Source organism: Watersipora subatra, chromosome 1 (assembly GCF_963576615.1).
Source record: "Watersipora subatra chromosome 1, tzWatSuba1.1, whole genome shotgun sequence".
Taxonomy (NCBI): domain Eukaryota; kingdom Metazoa; phylum Bryozoa; class Gymnolaemata; order Cheilostomatida; family Watersiporidae; genus Watersipora; species Watersipora subatra.
In genome coordinates this window covers 46,532,158-46,556,134 of record NC_088708.1, presented here as the reverse complement: position 1 = coordinate 46,556,134, position 23,977 = coordinate 46,532,158, and the positions used below count along the sequence as shown (strand labels likewise).

At 35.7% G+C, this 23,977-nt stretch overlaps 2 protein-coding genes across 2 annotated transcripts in view; both read right to left on the bottom strand.

Annotated features, from left to right (window-relative positions):
* LOC137385323 (phospholipid-transporting ATPase ABCA3-like) overlaps positions 1–2,412 on the bottom strand; it is a 33,584-nt gene extending 31,172 nt beyond the window's left edge. Inside the window, exons 1-2 of the mRNA XM_068071772.1 lie at positions 2,261–2,412; positions 1,688–1,858 (exon numbers count right to left, since the gene is read on the bottom strand). Of these exons, the coding sequence (XP_067927873.1) occupies positions 1,688–1,858; positions 2,261–2,412 (323 nt within the window). The remainder of the gene's footprint in view (positions 1–1,687; positions 1,859–2,260) is intronic.
* The window catches only part of LOC137410588 (phospholipid-transporting ATPase ABCA3-like), a 77,962-nt gene that overhangs the window by 39,425 nt on the left and 14,560 nt on the right, over positions 1–23,977 (bottom strand). The window contains exons 11-22 of the mRNA XM_068096032.1: positions 22,100–22,310; positions 20,564–20,662; positions 19,270–19,420; positions 17,267–17,394; positions 14,833–15,065; positions 13,356–13,502; positions 11,361–11,692; positions 9,992–10,137; positions 8,343–8,495; positions 6,831–7,085; positions 5,337–5,529; positions 3,805–3,992 (exon numbers count right to left, since the gene is read on the bottom strand). Coding sequence (XP_067952133.1) covers positions 3,805–3,992; positions 5,337–5,529; positions 6,831–7,085; positions 8,343–8,495; positions 9,992–10,137; positions 11,361–11,692; positions 13,356–13,502; positions 14,833–15,065; positions 17,267–17,394; positions 19,270–19,420; positions 20,564–20,662; positions 22,100–22,310 — 2,236 coding nt within the window. The remainder of the gene's footprint in view (positions 1–3,804; positions 3,993–5,336; positions 5,530–6,830; positions 7,086–8,342; positions 8,496–9,991; positions 10,138–11,360; positions 11,693–13,355; positions 13,503–14,832; positions 15,066–17,266; positions 17,395–19,269; positions 19,421–20,563; positions 20,663–22,099; positions 22,311–23,977) is intronic.

The window sequence follows — 23,977 nt, the reverse complement described above, 5'->3', positions numbered from 1 at the left end:
CACACTCCTCCATACTGAAATACAATAGTGATCATACTCAATGTGTGACAACTCCAACATGCACACACACACTCCTCCGTACTGAAATATAATACAAAATGTAGAACAAAAAATTTAAATCCTAGCTCCAGTTATAATTTGGTTAGAATTTAAAAAATACAAAGTGTGTTTGTTAAACTTGTTTTGTATTACATGAGAAATAGTTTAGATAAAGCAATGCATGAAGGAGTACTCATGTGGAGCACTAACCGGTGTTTTGTCAAAAACTATAAATGATGAAATGCCATGCATATCACTCCTTCAAGTACCTGCTAATATCTGCGTTTATATTTCTTTAAACATTACCAACGGAATGTTTGTTGGACTCCATACAAAAAATTCACTGATATACACTAGACAAGCTATTGCGTTTTTACGTTATACAAAGCTTCAAATACATGTATGTAATTAGCCTAATCTGTTGCCAGATCTTCACACATTTACCCCTTTGGCCCTGAAAGTGAAAAATTTTTCAACTATATTTGGATTTTGAGTATTTTCTGTGTTGTTTCTATCAATGAGTCCTTCCAATAAACAAAAAGGGCAACAAAGGGTGTAAAAAAGTGATGAAGCCTTAGAGGACACACATAGTTTTACAATGTATTGGCATGTATATATAAAACAATAAAACATGCAATATACTGATATTACAAAGCAAACAACAAAAACATATGTAAAAGATATCCCTGATACATCGGTCTCTCCCCCCAAGTATGTCAAAAGAGAAAAAACGATACTTTTGAAGTTTTTAAGAGGTTCCATCGACATGAAACCTTATGTTATATGGAACATTTTATGTAACACGACACAAAAAGCTTTACATGAATTCTTTATGTTCATTAGAATTTATGTAGGAGGTTTAGGTTATGTGAGATACTACTGTATCCTTTATTTTATAAATATACTGAAGGGCTATATGTTTCAGATACAGTTTAGGTGACGTCCAATTTGGGTACATCAACAGTGAAGACCCTAAACCAATCTTCTAACACATCGGTATCATGAAGGGGCAGAAGGGCTGATCCTGCTGATCCAGACCTTACAACCAACTAACTAGAAGTTGGTCATCTTATAGAACTACACGTAGCAGACATGCTAACAATGATTTGATCAATGCGCTAGTCATCACTTCAATACATTTTTAGGATCATCTGTGTCTCGGTAGTTAGTTAATATGTAGACCTCTAATTTGTTAGACTAATAAAGGTGCCAACGGTTACTACGGTTACTACACGTATCACGGTTACTCCGGTTACTACACGTATCATGGTTACTACACGTATCACGGTTACTATGGTTACTACACGTATCGCGGTTACCATGGTTACTACACGTATCATGGTTACTACACGTATTACGGTTACTATGGTTACTACACGTATCGCGGTTACCATGGTTACTACACGTATCACAGTTACTATGGTTACTACACATATCACGGTTACTATGGTTACAACACGTATCATGTTTACTACATGTATCACGGTTACTATGGTTACTACACGTATCACGGTTACTACGGTTACCACACGTATCACGGTTACTATGGTTACTACACGTATCACGGTTACTATGGTTACTACACGTATCATGGTCACTATGGTTACTACACGTATCAGGGCGCCGAGTTTTCAGCAGTTCAACGAACCTGTGAGAAGTGAGTATGAGCGTTTTGCCGCTATTCCTAACTTTAGTCAGAGTTTCCCACAACATTCTGCGAGCAACTGGGTCCATGCCCGTAGTTGGCTCATCCAAAAAGACTATTGGAGGATTTCCCATCAGAGCAATGGCCGTGCTGAGTTTACGCTTGTTGCCACCGCTAAAATATATACCATAGACTATTCAGACCACGATACATAGAACACAAAAGTAGAAAACATACATTGAAGGCTGCACAAAAGCAAATTGTGGAATGTGGTCGATAACAGATATAAGGTTAAAACTTAAATTTTTGAAAAAATAAAAGTATTTAACCATGCTTTCTAATTTTATCAAAAGTATGTCCACAGATGATTATACTGTTCTGCGATGACTAGAATTTTATGTAGTAAACATAAGATTATTAAGTAAGTGTAAGCTTATTATCTTAAACAGATAATAAGGTCATGTTATGACCTTATTATCTGTTCATTTTTTGTTCTAACTGCAATGAGTAGACTTGACGATAAACTCCACGACTTCCTTTTGTGTGGCATGTAAATATAAACATATATATGCATACTTTGTTGCTGCTAGGAGTGGTATAAAACGGATACACTTCCTTTTAGGGTCAAATAATATGACTAATGATTTCCTGTTACTGTGAATTGCATTGACACTCGACAGTAATTTTATATTCTTGACCTGGTCTGATGTTGTCAATATAATTAGCATGACGAATGTACCTGTATTCACTAGTGAGTTTCTTTCGGTGCTTATTTAAAAGAAGCGCTGTGAGCAAATCATCAACTATTCCAGGAATAGAAGTATCCGGAATGCCACGCAGTCTGGCATACATGTACAGCGTTTCTTCTCCTGTCAACTCATCTATGAGTGCATCAAATTGTGGACAATAGCCTATGGACTTCTGCACATCATGGATGTCAGTTCTGACATTCTTTCCAGCCATAAAAGCTGTTCCACCAGAAATAGTTTCATCACCGGTCAGCATTTTAAATGTTGTGGTTTTTCCAGCACCGTTTACACCTGTTAAAATAAGTAAACTAGAATAGCTATAAACCAATTGATAGCTTTATTCCTCAAGTATATACATTATTTATTCATGCCCAAAACTGTTTTACATCTTCCACTACAACATTTTTTACTTGTTCTGACGAAATTATTTTTTGCCGAAAAACCTTTGATGACATACACTCGGTATTTTTGCTGTTCAAGCTTAGATTTTTGTCATAGAGCTTTAATCTTAAGTTTTTTTAAAAATCAACTGAGAACTCTGCACAAAAATCAATACATTTAAAAACAGGAGCCATGTTTAATACGTTTTTTAGCTCAGTGAGTCCGGATGCAAAAGAAAAAATGTTATCATTTTCGACAGTCTGACAAGAATACAGACCACTATTTCTAATATAAAAATATAGTTATGGGAAATATCTGAGGCCAACTACTGGAGAATTTCCCAGGCAAAATAAGTTTGGGTCTGTTTACGGTCTTTTTTTTCATTCATTCTGAGCTGAAAATAAAAAAATTGGAAACTACGATATCATGCTGTGAGTTTTGAGTGAAAAAACCATCGGGCCAGTTATTTTTTAGGTGGCAAAATGATAACCAAATATCCCAAATTTATTATGCCAAAATTTTGAATTTGATCTATTAACTCTGTGATTCGCGTTCGATGTGTATGCATAAGTACTAAGGCGAGCTATTGTAAAGTATTTTCGTAGCGAAAGAATCAAACAATACATTAGACTAAAGTTATCAGTTGTTATAACTATGAAGGATATACAAGCAGTACATTAGACTAGAGTTGGTAGTTGTTATAACTATGAAGGATATACAAGCAGTACATTAGACTAGAGTTGGTAGTTGTTATAACTATGAAGGATATACAAGCAGTACATTAGACTAGAGTTGGTAGTTGTTATAACTATGAAGGATATACAAGCAGTACATTAGACTAGAGTTGGTAGTTGTTATAACTATGAAGGATATACAAGCAGTACATTAGACTAGAGTTGGTAGTTGTTATAACTATGAATGATATACAAGCAGTACACCAGACTAGAGTTGGTAGTTGTTATAACTATGAAAGATATACAAACTGCTAACCAAGAAGGCCAAAGCACTCTCCCTGCGGCACACAGAGGTAAACATTATCAACAGCCTGATGATCAGCATAGTACTTTGTCAGGCCTGATATGACAACTTGGGCATCCTCACTGCTCATTGCATCAGCATTAAACAGTACTTTATCCTTTTCTGCTAGGACATCATCATCCTCTAGTATATCACCACTTCTAAAACCAATGTACACAGGATGAATCATACATCTGTAATTGTGACGATCAGCTGAGCAGACAGGCAGCCGACAGCAATAAAAAAGATTAATAAATCAAATGAGATAGCAACTTTTGGTAATGCTACAATAGGAGACTCCTCAAGAAGACTCTGTTCCTGCATATAAGCCTATCTCACATATAAGCCGACCCTAGCAAATACAGCTGCAAGGAAATTAATAAGAATTCGCATATAAGCCGGCCCTATAAATCGTAACACAACGTACGACGTCCGTACCTATAAAAGAAAAATGTTTGTGATGGGCGAGTAGTTGTATATTTAATATATCGTGTCTCTGCTTAATCAAAGGAAACAATCCTGTTTGTGTTGAACCAATGGAAAACATGTTTGCATTTCATGCTGACCTTAGTTTCGCTTTGAAAAAACACATTTTTATTGCTATTTCTTCTATGCGATGATCAGACATATTACAGCTACATGTAGGTTTCACATAATGGTAGATCAATAGACTTTTGATGATTGTCTATTGGGCAATAGTAGTAGAGACAGTGAGTAGTTATTTTTAACAGTAATAATAGTGCAGTAAGCTATAGTAATAATTGTAACTGGACTGACTCAAAACCTGCTCAACTCCTCAACCATGATATGAAGAGGACAACAAGTGTCCGGACTCAATCGGCAACACATTTGTGCCATTCTAATATTTACTTAGCTCGATAAAAAAAATTATTTGGTAGCGAAAGAGTTAGTGATATTGCTAACCAGTTAATCAGTTATCCTGTTAATCATTAACATTTTTATTTTATGTTATGCTTTATTTTATTAATAATGGTAAGAAATGTCTCAATCTTTGAAATTCGTTAAAAATTATGTTAGCATAATGTCATTTCGTTTGCTTCCAATCAGAGTTAACTTTATTTTCCGTTCTAGAATTGGCTTATATGCAGGGATATACGGTACTTCTAATCCCCGGTAAACCTGCCCCTAACTGGGGAAATTAATTAGAAACTAGTCAAGTGTTGGATGCAGGTTAGTAATTCGATATACAAGTAATATAGCAAACTTGGAGTACTGCCCAGCCCGCTATTTATGATCACTTTATCATACCAATACTCAAAATAAGTTGCCAGTTAAAGTAACAGTATAAATTTTTATTGCTGATTATTAATCTTTTAATTTGGATTTTTTAATAGCTGCATTTGTTACATAGTTTTTATAAAACATTTGCTACAATTACAATCAATTCCTTAAAATAATTATCACTGTTTAAGGGTACGGAACAAATTAAACAAAATCCAATGTATTCATGAAGAGCATTTAGGGAGGTAAGAATATACACATACTGTTGCTGGGTAACGATAACCTTCGGTCTGAAGATATAGAAGAGTTTAACGAGGACCTCTGTCTCTATGATGACTACTATCAGCCAGAATATAACAGCTTGCAGAGAGAGGAAAAACAACGGTTTGCCTATCCCTAGGTCAGGCCAGGTAAGATAGTTATCCTGGTAGGTGAAGCAGTTGTCACCACATGAATCTACATCATATCATGTAATGCACATACATGTAAGTATATTATTACAGTTCATAGCAGTCAGGATACGATTGGCTTCTGTCAGATGAAAACCATTTTTACTATCATGGTAAGTAGCTTCACACATTACAAAAAATACAATAAAAACCATTTTAGCAAAAAATGACTGCAATAAAAACTGAATGCAATAGAGCTGCATGCAATACGAAAATATTGAAAGAATACAAACTGCATGCAATACATTTGCATGCATTAAAATTGTATTGCATGCAATACAATTGCATGCAATCAATATACAATTGTATTGTGCAATACAATTGTATTGTATACAATTACAATTGTAGTGTATACAATTTTATTTTGTATTGCATACAATTAAATTGCATGTACTGTATGCAATACAATGGCATGCAGTACCTCTGCATGCAACACAATTGCATGCAAAACAACTGTATGCAATACAACTGTATGCAATACAAGTGCATGTAGTACAATTGCATTCAATACAATTGCATGCAATTGTATTGAATGCATTAAAAACAGAAAATCCATACTATTCAGGTAAAAAATTAACATAGTGCTGCAAATAATAATTTCTGATTCCTTACAAACTCGTGTTTATAGTGAACTTGATCGTGTGAGGAAAGGAGAGCAATGGCCATATTACAGAGACTAGTCTTGATTAGAATTCAATACAACTAATAGTTACTATATTGCAGTGGTTCCCAACTACCTTGGAGTCGTGGACCCCCTGAGCTCCTTATCTAAAAGTCACGGACCCCTTTATAAACATCATAATATATGGTGTTTATAACAATGCATTGTAAATTGAAATGTTTTATTTTCCATGGATCTTAGTATATCGCTGAAATTGAAGAGGAAGAATTACGTGTTTGCTGGTTACAGGTTTTGTTGTTTTGTACTACTAACTGGAAATCAGGTACTATCCAGCGATTGATGCACATAGGTAATAAAAGTCTGGACTCAAAATCCTACCAAGACAACGCGACCACCTCGGGGGAATTGCATTAGCCCCGAAATCCAGGCTAGCACAATCCCAACTGAGCTCGATCATTAAACCCCGCCCATATGATTGCCGTCGCCTATCCTTTTAGGGTTTTATATCATTGATCTAATCACTACAAGACAGAAATAGCTGCAAATAACTAGCTAGAAAAACCAATCCTGGCACCAGCCTGTGGACCCCCTCAAAACCTCCTTTGGACCCCTAGGGGGTCCATGGACCACCAGTTGGAAACCACTGCTATATTGCTTCATATTGCTATAAACAATCTTGCATGTACCTTTACAGCAGGGAAATGATGTGAATATCTTGCACACTTTGTCCAATGAGTCTTTTCCTTTAGCCAAACCTAAGGCATCGGGCAGCTGATTGTAGCAAAGATCTTGCTGTTGATAATTGGTGTAGAGGTTTGATATGCCGATGCCCATATTGTAATTAGGTAAGAGGACTATAAAAGCCAAGTTGGCTTGCTTAGCCGCCTCCTTAGTGGACTCAATAAACTGAAGGATAGTGATGACAAGCTGTGGAAAGGTACCTGCAAAAATTGTCAGTCATTCTATTACAAACATGAGTATAGTGATGACAAGCTGTAAAAAAGATGAATCAGATGACAACCATTACAGGTAGATACATACCTACACTGACTGTCATTTTATTCAAACTTTAAACAAGCTTGTAGATTCCTATAAATATATCGCCACATCCAACAAGAGAATTCATGCAAGTCATCGCAATGATACATATATGTATGCACCAGTACACTTCATGTATGAATGCATGCACATAAACTGACGCATAGGCACGAACATTTAAAGACGCTTACAAAAAACACAGCTAAAACAACTCAAGGCCATGAGTGTTACTTGGAAATAAATAATTTTACATAGAACGACTATGTTGGTGATGTTACAACAAGATGAGATGACTGTTTTAAGACATCCTAGCTAATAACTAGCCCGCTATATAACATTCCAGCCATGGCTGAGCTGTTCCTCAGCACTTAGCTCATGACTGGAGTGTTGAACGATGCTCCATCCAATGACTTACTGTTTTATAACATCTTAGCCAATCACTGCTAGTCTTACAACATTGAAGACAGTAACTGATTTGCTATAAGAATCCCATCAAAATGGCTGTTCTATGAGGCATCAACCAATGACAGAACATAATCATAATAGCCACACATAGTGTCTAAGGCACCTTTATTATAGTGGTTGTACTCGCCTGAAAGCACCTCAAATAATCACTTAAAAGTGAACTTACAGCATTGAAGTGATACAAATGAAAATAATATTAATATAAAGCTACGACATCAAACTTCAATTTGATGTAATTTTTGTCTCCTAAAGCCATCAAGTCCAGAGATATAATAGTTTGAATGAGACTCTTTCTTGGAATGCCCATACTCAAGCCAATGTGCAATTATTACATCTATAGTTGCGCTCCGGCAATGAAACCAACAGAATTGAGTCGCGTAACGCTGCAACCTGAACGGAATAGCTGATATCAACAATGAGAGAGACAGGCAGCCACACAACTAGTGATGTTAGGAGATCAAGTTTTATCGATTTTATTCTTGAAACATTCTGGCTGTCAGATAACCTCAAACATCAAAAACAATCTCAAAAGATATAAAAATAGTGATACTGTTGAATAAAATCTACAAAAATTGTGAAGAAGTTCATCCCTAATAACCATGACGATGACATCAAACTGAACGGATAACATGGAGAATATACCTGCTCTATAGCAACATAACGAATAATTGAAAGAAAGCCTACATCGCACCAACCTGTGAGGAGGTTGTAGAAGACAATGATGACGTATCCAGTCGCTGGCTTAACGAAGAGATACTGGAGTACATACATGTTGGGGAGCAAGGCCATGCCATATATGAGCATTAGGAGGATAACATAAAAGGGCTGAGCATTTCCATTCTGGACATCTGCAAACCAACCAGATTATTACTATATACCTGTGAGTTAATCCTACTAATACTGTACACTTGTGAGTCAATCCTACTAATACTGTATACCTGTGAGTTAATCCTACTAATACTGTACACCTGTGAGTCAATCCTACTAATACTGTATACCTGTGAGTTAATCCTACTAATACTGTACACCTGTGAGTCAATCCTACTAATACTGTACACCTGTGAGTCAATCCTACTAATACTGTATACCTGTGAGTTAATCCTACTAATACTGTACACCTGTGAGTCAATCCTACTAATACTGTACACCTGTGAGTCAATCCTACTAATACTGTATATCTTTGAGTCATTCCTACTAATACTGTACACCTGTGAGTTAATCCTACTAATACTGCACACCTGTGAGTTAATCCTACTAATACTGTACACCTGTGAGTCAATCCTACTAATACTGTATACCTGTGAGTTAATCCTACTAATACTGTACACCTGTGAGTTAATCCTACTAATACTGTATACCTGTGAGTTAATCCTACTAATACTGTACACCTGTGAGTCAATCCTACTAATACTGTACACCTGTGAGTTAATCCTACTAATACTGTACACCTGTGAGTCAATCCTACTAATACTGTACACCTGTGAGTAAATCCTACTAATACTGTATATCTGTGAGTCAATCCTACTAATACTGCACACCTGTGAGTTAATCCCACTAATACTGTATACCTGTGAGTTAATCCTACTAATACTGTATATCTTTGAGTCATTCCTACTAATACTGTACACCTGTGAGTTAATCCTACTAATACTGCACACCTGTGAGTTAATCCTACTAATACTGTACACCTGTGAGTCAATCCTACTAATACTGTATACCTGTGAGTTAATCCTACTAATACTGTACACCTGTGAGTTAATCCTACTAATACTGTATACCTGTGAGTTAATCCTACTAATACTGTACACCTGTGAGTCAATCCTACTAATACTGTAGACCTGTGAGTTAATCCTACTAATACTGTACACCTGTGAGTCAATCCTACTAATACTGTACACCTGTGAGTAAATCCTACTAATACTGTATATCTGTGAGTCAATCCTACTAATACTGCACACCTGTGAGTTAATCCCACTAATACTGTATACCTGTGAGTTAATCCTACTAATACTGTATATTTGTGAGTCAATCCTACTAATACTGTACACCTGTGAATTAATTCTACTAATGCTATACACCTGTGAGTCAATCCTACTAATACTGTACACCTGTGAGTCAATCCTACTAATACTGTATATCTGTGAGTCAATCCTACTAATACTGTATACCTGTGAGTTAATCTTACTAATACTGTACACCTGCGAGTTAATCCTACTAATACTGTATATCTGTTTAACAAAGATCATCCCACTCATTATTTCCAAATAGATGAGACAATGCAAGTCATGGTAGTCTTCAAGTTGTTTTCTCTTTGATAGGGACAAAGCTTGATAGTTGAGCTTACCTGAAAGATTTTTAACACTAGCAGCACCGTAGAGACAAACGGTGAGAAGAGCAGGAATGAGGTAGTTGATGAGATCCCAAGTGAAGGTGGAGAGCCAGAAATTGTACCATTTCACACCACTCACTATCTGGCTGTGCTTTATTTTCCTATATGTTCACGAGGACCGAAATGGTTAGCTGGACATGTAACAGTTTGTTGCAAATATTATACTATGAGATAAATTTCAATGAATACTACAATTTCAAAGGTTAAAACTGAGAGATAAATTATTACCCTAGGACACTTATATTTCGCTAGTATTTAGTTTCGTGAGTAGCATACAGAGTAAAATTTCGATGCAACTTAATTTCGCAGCCCTGATGAGTGCGAAAATATAGTGATGTGAAAATAAATGCAGTGGAACAAGCATAATTAGATTCCTCAGGTTGGGTTCACCGGCAAGAAAAAAATTTCAATTTGGGACTAGTTTGTAATTGTAAACCGCAGGTAGAATTTTGTGGTCGAGATCGGTAATGCAATTTGATCGCTCGCTGCCATTTGTATCTTGGACTATCGACAAACAAAGCTATTTAATTCCGCGTTTTCGCTCATTCGTTATGATAGTTTAGTTTCGCTGATGAAATTTTCGCGAAAGGATGACTCCGCGAAAACGTGAAAGTTAGATGAGGCGAATACATAAGTGTCCTAGGGTATGCCTATTTTTCTGAGGTGACAACTTTAATAAACTATTATTCCAACAATCTAGACCTACACTAAAAATGGATGAACTACCAAAAAACCAAAGACTTGAGAATCGCTGGTGTTAAAAATGAATTTGCACAAAATTTTAGCCTATGATATCAAAAAATATCAGTACTTTTCTATCATTTGCAATTATTTGTGATGTTTGAGTTGGTCTGACTGACAGAATGTTTCAAGATTAACATCGACAAAACTTGATTGCTGGTAAAATGCTCGGATCAAGCGAAAGTGCGATTATGACGTCTGTAGTTGCAAAGAGACTGACAGAAAAGAGATGCGTGAACGTGTCTCTTTTCTGTCAGTTAGAGCAACTTGAACGACTTAGAGAGCAATTTGAACACAATAGCCGATAGCAATGATAAAAATTAATGACATCATTCTGCACATATTTTTCTTCTTAGCGTTTTAATAGCGATCATCATTCGTCAATTTTAATCTTAAAACATCCCGGCAATTAGGTCACCTCAAACATGAAAAACAATCGCAAATGATAGAAAAATTTCAATACTTTCTGAGGAAATCTACTTACATTTTGTGAAAGTTCATCTTGAACACCAGAATCACAAGTAACCAGCGTATTAAAATACTCTGCATTCTACAAACACCAGAAATCTTGAATGAAGCTTACCTTGATCGTTCCGTGATGAGAAAAACCACAAAACTGGCAGCGAGGAATGAGAAGCCGAACATAATATTGGAAGCGTATGCAAAAGAGTCGAAATTGAGGGAATCTTTAGCAAGGCTTTGGATCTTTGAAATGGTGGTCTGCGGAAGTGGGTGATTAGCTGCCGAAAAACTGTACGTATCATTTACAAAATCTTTGAGAAGTGCATTGTCAGCGTAGAGTAGGGCAGTTGGAGCAGAATGATAGGCCTGAGCATTAAAGAATACGGTAACATTGGAGTTGTTGTTCCGGGCTGTGTTGTAATCAGCAGCGATCATTGTTTGATAGTTGTACTCCTGCAGACAAAACATCCCATGATTCAACAGCCAAGATACTACATGACAAAAACGCTTCGCAGTGGAATCGAACTCAGAAACTCCAGCTAGACAAATATGCACATTAACCACTGCACCACGCATCCACCTTGCCACTTTATGGAATAGTTAGCAGTAATGCTAATACTAGCAAACCTGAAGATCATGATTGCACAACATATCATGACACGTAATGATTATAAATACAATGATTATTTGTCATGGCAAGCTAGCTGCATAGCTTAGTGGTAGTGCGCTTGGCTTCCAATCTGTGAAAATATGAATTCAATTCTTGTGATATGCAACCTTTTTTCTTAACCCCCAGATAGAAAGACAGACATGGATCTTATTATAGTAAATATTATGACTAGCTTAAGTTACTAGCTTAAGTTACTAAAATTCATTGGTAAAAAACTTAGACAATGGGAAGTACATCACCTGCCACTGTTTATGAACTGTTTTAAAGCTTGAACAAATTTGTAGCAGAAAAAGTAAAAAATTTTTTTCAACAATCTTTTTTAGCAATGTCTCGAGTTTTCAAATATTTAAATTATGCATTGGTCGGACACACAAAGAAACAAACAAACGCATTCATTTAAAAGTCAGAATGGTAAACGTTGTATTTGTTGATTAAAAATAAATGTTCTGTGCAAAAACCTTTTTATTATCAGTGCAATGTTGGACATTCAACCAGTCTTTATCATAATAAGAGCAGTGTCCGTCTGTCTGTCCAAATTTTTACTATAATAAGAGCCGTGTTCACCCAGAGTCACAAGTGGATGTTGGGAAAAAGGTTGCGTTGTACAAAATTCAGACTTGTTACAGTTAGCTTGAAAAACCAAAATTCTAACACCTGCACAAATCAACCTATTTACTGCATCTTGGAATAATTGTACAGATCGTTATTACACCTGGCAATCTCTCACCACAAGCCAGACTGCTGGGTACTTATAGCAATAATAACGATGGTAAGTCATTATAACGTCATTCCAGTAGAAAATCAGCCAAAGCATATATCAACTCTCAACAGGAATTCGAAGGACTCTCTCAATATTCAATAGTGGCTCATGGCATGTGACACTTTTCTGACCAGCGACTCGACTGAAAATTTGTACCGTACTTTTCGGACTATTAGTTGGTACTTTTTTCAGACATTTTGAGCCATGCGGCTTATTTAGAGGCTGCAGCTATTCTGTGGTTTTTCTTTCACTTCTAGGGTGGCACTAAATGGAATCTCCAGTTAGCGCACCCCAATCGGTGAAAGAAAAGACGAAACAGTGCCTATCAGTACTGTTCTGTTAAGCACTGGGTTGAAAAGCGGCGGTTTATGCGATGTATGTGCGTTGATGTATGTGTGTTTATACGGAGCAGTGCCGTTAGGCACTGGTCCGTATAAACCAGCAAAGTTGCTGCCGCGTTAAAAAGCACTATCATGCGTTCTGCGGCCTATACAAAAGGTGCGACCTATGTATTGTTTTATAATCGGTTTTTTTAAAATAGAGCAGATGCGACTTATATAGGGGTGCGGTTAATAGTCTGAAAAAACACGGTAAATTGATTTGCCTCGAGGACTCTTCATGTATGTATCAACTGTAATACAACCTCGGAAACAGGCACAAATGGCAAACAGGCACAGGTGACAAACCTTCATGCTTTTCTCTGCCACATCGATTATAGAATCTACTAAATCATCACTTTTTATGGCAGTCTGTTGATCAGAAGAAGAAAACTGCTTGGCGTACATAGAAGAGACTGAATTCGATACCATTCCCACCTCAGGAGAGTAATACTCCTACAAAAATGGGGAAGAGGCATAAGCAACATTAATAATTGTCGGTCAAATGTGCATGGAATAGTAATCACTTGGTTCCTTAAACTATGGTGTTCTAGTGAATATATATAGAGGTGAAGAGCGATGGAGTTAAGTTGGATGGTTGAATGTTTTAGCTGATCTTTATGTGAGCTGAGCGCAAGCAAGTCTCTCACCACTTTAGTCATTTTAAGCTGCACTTTTTTGTCATACAAATTTTTCTTTATATATTTATATTATATATAGTAATTATATAATTTTATATTTATTCTTTATATATATATTTGTTTTTATATTCTTTATATATTTTTCTGTCACATTTCATGTTTCACAACTCACTGCCTTTTAATCACCTCCAGAATTTCGCTTTCATGTTCTTCAAATGCATATTGACAAATTTCAATTTTTATATCACTGCCTGTGAGTATTTGTATTTGAAAGTTATCAGTAACACTCATTTGTTTTCTAGACAAGGATATGTCCTTTTTACAGTTTCACTTTTTAATAGATGTATCTATACATGTGTTGACACTGACTATATTAGGATCCATCTATGTGCTTATACTCACTGTAATTGGATAGTTCTGCGTCTAGACCAACAATTTGGTCACATGATACCGTATACAGTCAATACTTGTACTCGCTTGAAACTCTTCAGTATCGATGGCAAATATACACGCATCATCAAACATAAATTTTTTTAAAGGTTTATGTTAAAATCTGAGGCTAAGAAAACAACAACATGCTTATGTTTTTCGGAAGAGTTAAAAACAGATGATTAATTCAGTTTAATATTACCATTTGCACATGCATACTTTTAGTAACTTACCAAAAACGTGAACCGCAGTTTTGGTTAAAATATTTCAAGATAAAAAATTATTTATCTAGATTTATATTTATTTAGTAGCATTTTTTATATTGTACTTTGTGTGTTCTAAATTTACAAAAAATTTATATGTAACAATGATTATTCTGGTATAGCAGTATTAATTGAAAATATAGCAAGAAATGTATTCTTTGTCAACTCAAGCATGTGACCAGGTAAAAGGTAAAGATTACACCGAGCAGTCAACAAGCGCTAACGAATTATAATAGCAATATGTAACTGTGATGAATAGCAACAACAGAATGCAAAATATAGATTATTAATTCTGATTGACTGGGCACACAAGCAAATCTTGGTGCACACATGATCAAATATGAGCTCTTCAAGATCTCATTTATAGATCAATTTATACATATTAATATACATGTATATATCAATATAGAGATTAATATCATACTAGTAGAATACTAAAAAATAGCAACATACCACTGTTTTTCCATACTTGTCAAGGCTGAGAGGCAATTTAGGAGCTGTGCCATCGGTACCGGGCAAAGTTTTGAGGACGATAATAGTTAGCAATGTGAACAGAAGTGGAAGCACAATTTGAGAGAGAGTAAGTTTCTTGTTTCTCAATGTATAGAGGATTCGCTTGATGAGCATGGCAGTGAACTGCTGAGTGAACAGAGCTGCCCCCTTGTTCTTTTCGACTTCGTGTACGACTGCAAAACCCTCAGACATTACTACCTAGACTGCTACACATGCATTGGACACATCTTCTAGACAATACATGTGTTTGACTGATGCTCTTACTATATTACATATGGGTATCTGAAATGCTTAAAGGTTGACTTGCAACAAAATTCACATTACAGTTATATGGTATCAAAAGATTCACCATGTCTTACTCTGCTGTGTTGTAGGTGCAAAATATGTGGAAATGTGATTAAAAGCTCTTAAAAGCTCAAAATTTGATTAATTTTCCAACCTTAGCTTGAAGGAGTGCATATCATTCTCTGATAAACATGACAAGCCTGTTAGTCACCTGTGATAATCGAAAAATGCTGCAGAAATTATCCGCAAAGTATGGGTCACATGATCAGATTATGATTAGATGATTAGACCAAGCCGAAACAAAACTGTAAAGTAGCGAGCATCTATATTTGATATGGTTTCTTCGGTAAAATCCGAAGTGTTTGTCATAAACTAGTGCTACAAGAAGTTTTATATTGAGCCTTTTATTGGCCTTTCCATTTACGTGAGAACATCACGTGACAAAACAATAACCAAATGTAATGACTACGTCAGAGAAATAAACTGATTCCAATCTACGGCGGTTTCGTGATGGCTGCAATCAACTGTTCGTTTTTGAGCTTTTAAGAGCTTGTAATCACATTTCCACATATTTTGCACCTAGAACACAGCAGAGTAAGACACGGTGAATCTTTTGATATCAAATAACTGTAATGTGAATTTTGTTGAAAGTCAACCTTTAATAAACTGTCTGCACACATCTGATGAACTAGCTAAACTATACATACACACCTGATAGGCTTACACTAACTACAATGCACATATATAGTTGATGCATCAGCCATATTATGTGTACAATTATTAGAGTACCTATTATAACTAGACAAAGACTAACAAGACAAATATATATATATATATATATATATATATATATATATATATACATTTTTGTATATATAGAAGTTCCAGAGAATCTTAGCGCGGTCCTTCTCATTGACCTATATATATATACAAAATCAATAAAACAGAGTATAATTTTAAATAAAACACTTTATTACTAATAGTTTCATGCTTGGTAAGAGCAATTTATTGGCAAGATTGCTCTTACCAAGCATGAAACTATTAGTAATGAAGTGTTTTATCTAAAATTATAGTCTGTTTTATTGATTTTAACTTGCTCTGATTTTATCATTGAGCACTCTGCACGGATCTTACGCTTTTACACACACACACACGCACGCGCGCACGCACGCACACACACATATATATATCTATATATATATATATATTTATATAGTATATAAGCTATAAAACTCGCAACTGAAATTACCATCCATATGGGTTAACCGAGGTGAGGAAACAATTATTTATATATATATACATACTAGTTATGGAAAACAGTTGCACTTATCTTTGCAGCTACAGGCAGTTTCATGACAGGAGAGGCAAGACATTGTATATAAATAATGATTAATTATATATTATTTAATAATTATTATATTAATTAATTATTAAATGTTATAAGAGTTATACTATATATCATTGTTACAATAAAGAATTGAACTCATCTATATCCGATGATAAATGACAAAATTATGCTGATACTCGCAGGGTGCTAATTAATGAAGTTATACAGAATTATTAGATTGTAACAGACTTTACCGATTTTCACCTTTACCAACTTGACACTCGACTAGCTAGCAATTGAATACCACGAAAGGAATAGGTGCAAATCAACGCCTTGAGTATGATACGAGCGAAGAAAACTGATTGATATGAGCACAGGCTAAGAAAGGCTATACCTGGAGGATGATCGTTTTCATCTAAAAGTCAGCAAATAAACAAAATGATCATCATTATTTGCATGAGATTTAGGCTTAACCCTCTGCCAACAGGTTTACTACCCACAAGTTATAACACATCGAGTGAGTTACCTTTAAACCATATTTTCATATGTGATATATCGATCAACGATCAAATAATGGAATAATTTTCCAAAATCTGAATAGAAGGGATGAACAAAACTGTTTCTTATTTGAAAATCTGAGGTAATCTGTGGAATCATGCTGAGCGGTGGCGGGTGCTTGCCAGGTGCTGGCAGGTGCTTGAGGAGCAAAGATAAAATCTGTGGCGGAGGGATAAACCGAGCGCTGCCTCGCATCAAGAATACCTGAAACATTACTGCTCCTCGTCTCAAATTCATGTTCATCCGGCTCAGTGCTGTCAAACCTCACATAGTTACCTGTGTTCGCGGAGTCATGGTCACCAGCGTCATCTGATGCCTTAATATTGCCAACTCTGTAAGCAGTTAAAAGCCAACTGTCAGCTTCATAGAGTCAGCAAAATTATAAACATGTCAGCGCTGACTTCTCAACTGTTGTTTATAATGCAGCCAAATCACTGAACCGTTTTACTGAAAAAGTCATTAAACTTTGCTGGCTGGTGAAAGTACCGGCAATGTGTACTGTCAAAGCTTGACAAATGCAATTAATTTATTCTGATGATATGTTCATATGTCAAAACCATCAGTTACTGGTGCAAGTATTCTAGTGAAAATACATTGTGTTGTGTTTAATTCTTTCTAGAGTCTAAAACTACGAGAAATACTTCAAGTAGTTACATATAATGTAACATTAAAACAACAGAGTTTTATAAAACTACATAAAATGTATATCAAACTCTGAAGTATACATAAAAGAAAAATTAAATTTTGGTCATAATCAGTAAGAAAGTATTTATTTTTACTTAACTTATGAGACACGTGAATGGAAATGTGAGTTGAGCAGTTGAGTCATAGACACACACAGCTTATATTACTCCAACTTACACTAGATTTACCCTAGTTAGTCAATTTATTTATTGTTTACTATTTACATGGCTATCAATCATTTCTACAAGCTTATTTTCACTCTTACAGAAGTTTTTGAAAAACTTCAAACATCACACTTGATATAATATTTACTACAAACTTTAGTTCATTACATGTATATAACTATATATATAACTAATTCGTGAGCCATGGGTCCTAAGACTGATAATGACTTTAAAGGAAAAAAATGATTTTACAAAATTGATTGAAAAAATTTCAGACATCACATGCTGGGAGATTACTCCACATGTTGAGACAAATATTAGTTCAAACTTTATGTCCGATGTCAGGAAATCCATTTGTAAAGGCGATTGTGAGTCAATGTTCGACTTTATAAACTTCATCAATAGGAATAGATCTGTTCTATATAGTGTAACGAGTAGCTAAATTATGCCCAATATAAATACAATAATACCAACAGAAACGCCTAGATTTCAGCCATATGAATGAAAGAATGTTTAGTAGGTTGCATACCTACTTTACAGATTCAATTAGGTAAAGGTTCACCTTAAGTAAGTTTATCGAACAGAAATACTAAGTCGTCAAATATGTTCCTATAAAGCAGATAGTGAAATTGTATAATGATAACATTCATTATTGTAGCCTGATGAACTCTGCCAAATGTCTAAAGTCTATTTTAAAAAAGGAGACAACTCCTGATATCTAACCATATACTGGGATACATGAATAATATAGAAGCTTTAGCAAACAAATAAAAAAAATTGTTGATTATAAAGCCTTCACAGCATCAGCGTGAAAGAGCTAGGCCAGTTTCATGATTCGTGGGCCAAGTGACAGCTTCCTGAAATTGTAAACTAGTTAGAGCAGTTTCGTAAAGCTTTCACTCGATTGGTTGATTGCTGTTGACATAAAAGATAGACACACTATAGATTATACTAAAACAATAAAAATGGTTGAGACCGTGTTTAAACCCACAGTTAGAGTACAGTTTAAATATGTAAAGCCATATTTTGAAATCAGACACAATGAGACCGTTGATGCTGTTTTACCAAACTTGACTTTTAGAAAATGTAAGAAGATTATAGCATACTTTTATTTTAAAAAATCATGCATGTACAAGACACCTTAAAAATTATGCTCTCGCACAATGCAGACTGATGACATCGCAAATACAAGTGTCTGTAACACGTTCGTAAATCTACATTCCCTAACATGGTATGAAATCAACACAATAGCTGATACTGCTGACTAAAGACAGCACTACAGTTTCAAGTGATGGCAGCAGCTATTGGTTCACTTCGTTTAAAATAAAAAAGAGGAGAAAACTCCTGCTATCCACATACTTCATAAAAACTTCCTCCATTGTGGTAACCGAAGCTCCAAATCCCAAAATCCCGAGCGAATCTTTGCTTTTTTCCAAGGTAGAAAACATCTCTGGGAAGGCGGAGACTTGATCATCAGGAAGAATGTAGGACAACTCCGCACCGACATTGCCTAGTAATGAGCAGAGAAGAGACGTAGGTTCTATCAGAGATATGCCAGACCGAGGTCGGGCAATCTGGTGACCTAATATAAAGCACCTCTCTTTCTTCTCCATATTCAATTTTCAAATATGTCTTAAATAAGCCTCCCATAGACTCGTCACAATGTACGCGTGCTCTATGGATGCTGTAACATGCTCTTACTCCATAAACAAGAAATCTAACGCTTGCCAGCACTGTGGTATGCCTCACATTAGCATGAGTTCCCGTGTTAATCAGCTAAACTTTAAAAGAAAGCATTTACACAAGTATTGCATAGTGATATTTCACATTTAGGGTGATAATGACTCAAATGTGATTTCACTCAATCAGCCGGACCCTTTCCAGTGTGTATCTGCCCAACACATATATGATGTTCATACTCGCTGTTTCTGTGGGTGGAAATTATGAAAACTATCCACATATCGTTATCTCAAAAGCCTGTGGATCAAAATATTTGATATTTTTAGGAAAGTTCTATTATCTGGATATCATTAAAACGAAGTAGCATTCATAAAAAGGGTATTTACTTTTGCGTGTTAAATTATAATCACATATGGCTGCACACGCATCACATTTCAATTCAACCAATTGATAAACTGAACGGCAACTAAAATCTACATTACTTACATGCAGGGTTGTTCTTTTTGACCAACATTTTAATCACAATATATCCAGATAATATTATCTCAACTCTGAAAATGCATAAACATTAGCTGACCCGGGTGACAGTTATATGCTTTTAACTGCTTGTTACTTGAATATTTATTTTTTATGCTTCATTCAATTGAAATATGGAATTTCCATACTATTTTATTCACATACATAAAGTAGCTAATATCCAGATAATTGTTTATACTGGAATAAGCAATTAGTACTCAATTAGATTTCTAGTACATTTCGTAACTCTATGAATAAAAAGGAACTAATACTTCTTAAAGTCACACATTTTCATTGTTTTTGAAAGGAATGACAATCCTGAGCACAATAGCAGAGCGATTGTTTCCACCCAAAACTCGTCCCGAAAGGTTTAGTAGCGCCTGGCAAATGTGATGATAGTCTATAAAACATTAAAGAGTATCAATATTTATATCTATGAACTAGTCAGAGCTCTTACTTTCTAGCTTGGCCTGAGGAACAAACTTTTTTAACAAGTTGTTTACTGTCTCCACATCACAGTCTGCCCTCTTAGTCATCACCATATGGTAACCAGCCCCTGAAATGGGAAACAATGTTTTCACTGATGTTTCTAAGCAGGAATAAGTTGTGTTGACACATTATTCATCGCAGTTCCAGACAAGAAGATAACATACAATAAGATAGTGTCAAGCGAATAATGCTATTTCCTAGAATTTAAAATCATTTTCATGTTCTATTTTGGCAAGTGATGTGATTGCGCAAATGCGTATCAACTTCAAATGGTGAGTTATGTTGGCAGCCCTAGTGTCTCCATAGTGTCTCCATAGCGTCTCCATAGTGTCTCCATAGTGTCTCCATAGTGTAATTGTATCGGCACGACAGCAAAATCTAGCGACCTGAAGGAGCTTTAGAGCCCGGAAACACCCCAACTGACCACATAGCTGCACTGAATCATACATCTGATCACATAGCTGCACTGAATCATATATCTGACCGCATAGCTGCACCGAATCATACATCTGACCACATAACTGCACTGAATCATACATCTGACCACATAGCTGCACCGAATCATACATCTGATCACATAGCTGCACCGAATCATACATCTGACCGCATAGCTGCACTGAATCATACATCTGATAACATAGCTGCACTGAATCATACATCTGACCGCATAGCTGCACTGAATCATACATCTGACCACTTAGATGCACTGAATCATACATTGACCACATAGCTGCACCGAATCATACATCTGACCACATAGCTGCACTGAATCATACATCTGACCACTTAGATGCACTGAATCATACATCTGACCACTTAGATGCACTGAATCATACATTGACCACATAGCTGCACCGAATCATACATTGACCACATAGCTGCACCGAATCATACATCTGACCACATAGCTGCACCGAATCATACTTTTTCACCTTTTTGATAAGAAATTTTAGGCTAAGAGGTTGAAAGGCAATTGTGGAAATAGAAGCAAATGTTGTATTCATCTAGACTTTGTTGGTCTTTTAAGCATTAAAACAGCAATAATATGGTGCTTTGAGAAGAAGTCACAGTTGGAAATAAAAATAGTATTTTCTGTAATGAGTTGATGAGTATAAGTTTGATTTGCACCCAACTTCTACAATGTAATCTTTATTGATTGATTCATGCTTGTAGATAACTGTGATGAGTAATAGGAAAGTCTTTGCTGGCACCTTAAAAATGGCAAGTTGTCAGTTTTACTTCCCTTCCAATTTTTGCGGTCTTATGGATGACCATAAACAGTCTAAAGACAATGTCATTGATTATTTATTCTAAAGATTTCTGGTTTGTGTTAGGAAAAGAGTATTTGCAGCCATTAAAGTGTATAAAATATAGTGAACGCAGCAGGCAATAGAAAACTAAGTGTCCTCGAGTGCATTGACCATAGCCACAGTTCTGACCATTGCAATACGTGTCATCACAAAATAACTTATTTCTGAAAATAAAATAATTGATAGTTGCTAACCATATTTTTTCTTGAGAAAAAGAGAGCTGCCGCAGCACTGGACGACTCCGTCAGCGAGAATAGCTATCCTGTCACCGAGGTGGTCAGCTTCATCCATGAAATGTGTAGAAAGTATCATAGTTCTACCTGCCCTCTGAGCCTGCAGTACGTCCCACATGTGTCTCCTCGCTGACGGGTCCATTCCTGATGTTGGCTCATCCAGTATGACTATCTATGAAATAAATTTATTCTTGAAATAAAAAAATTATATATAAAATATATCAAATTTTCTATAGGCTATATAAAAACTGCACATTAGAAAGAACAATCTACATGTAGAACAATCATGTAGAGTTATAACAGTATCTGATGCATATAAAATAACCATAAAAAATATTAGGTTGCATAGATATAGACAAAAACCGATGTGAGACAAAAGAGAGCAACTACCTAATCCTCCATCATATATAAATCGGATACTGCGCATATCTTATTCAAGGAGTGTCACTAACTTGCAATAGCAAAATGTGTGTTAAAAACACTTTCTAAAAATAAGTGGAAACTGGCAGTGGTACACACAGATATTGATGTGACCAGGCAGTAGTACACACATATATTGATGTGACCAGGCAGTAGTACACACATATATTGATGTGACCAAGCAGTAGTACACACAGATATTGATGTGACCAGGCAGTAGTACACATAGATATTGATGTGACCAGGCAGTGATACACGCAGATGGTGTTGCGACCAGGCAGTAATATGCAAAGATATTGGTTAGGTCAAATAGTACTACAACAATGAAATGGCCAGCAACAAACGGGTTTCACAAACTAAGCCCTGCTCATTATGAATAGTGCACCACTAGAGTGGTTATTTCCGATGCATAAAAGATTGTGATAATGTTGTTATATATATGATTGTAGCTGGTTAAGAAGTGAGGCTAGGTATTGGCATGACTTGGCAAAGATGTAGTTAGGAATTAGTGTGGCAAAGTAACAAACAGAAAATTGATGCCACAATCATGTAATGCAAATCAGTGAGACTTTGTCATACATATAGGATATAGCTCTCATTTTCCTCATTCCTAATTTTCCTGTTTACAACTATTCCTAATAAAACTATTTGATTAGATAAAAACTTATTCATTTGATAAATACACAACTTTTCATTTTAAACTTGCCAGGCAACCTAACCATTACCAAATACATCCAGGAAAAATATTTTGAAAATTTTGATTAAAAATATCTACGACTTGGAAACTTGATTTTAAAGCGAAATCCTTTATTACGTCAGTTTCTTTCTAATATGTGAGATGGCAGTGACAAACATTGTTTTACTGCGGCCATGATGTATGAGTGCGAACATTTGAAAACAACGCGATTACCACACAGCGTAATATGTGAGCATAACATTGTTATACAACACACAAATACGTGCATTACAAACAGAATTAAAGATAAACAATATAGCTATACACTGAGTGATGATCACAATGACTCCAACTGACTGTTTTCAGACTCAGCGGAACAGGATACTGGAATACTGAGAAAACGGATAAATCAGCTCTTGCATTCTCCCACAAGTCTGTTACAAACACATGATTTGTTGTTGCTACACTAATGCAGTGAGTATTTAGGCTCCGCTTGAGATTTAGAAATGATGAGGATAGCTTTTCAATCAACATTTTTAAAATGAATTTAAATCTCGCTGTCTACGAGGTCAAATTATAGAACACTTCTTTGATGAAATCAGAAGGTCGCTCTTTCTCGGAGCAGTACTATGTAGACGGTTATAATAATAATAATTGTTACTACAATAATAATCTGTCCATCCGAAGCCACAGCTGGATGCTGTGAAAAAAGATGGCATCACACAAGATTAAAACACCAAAAT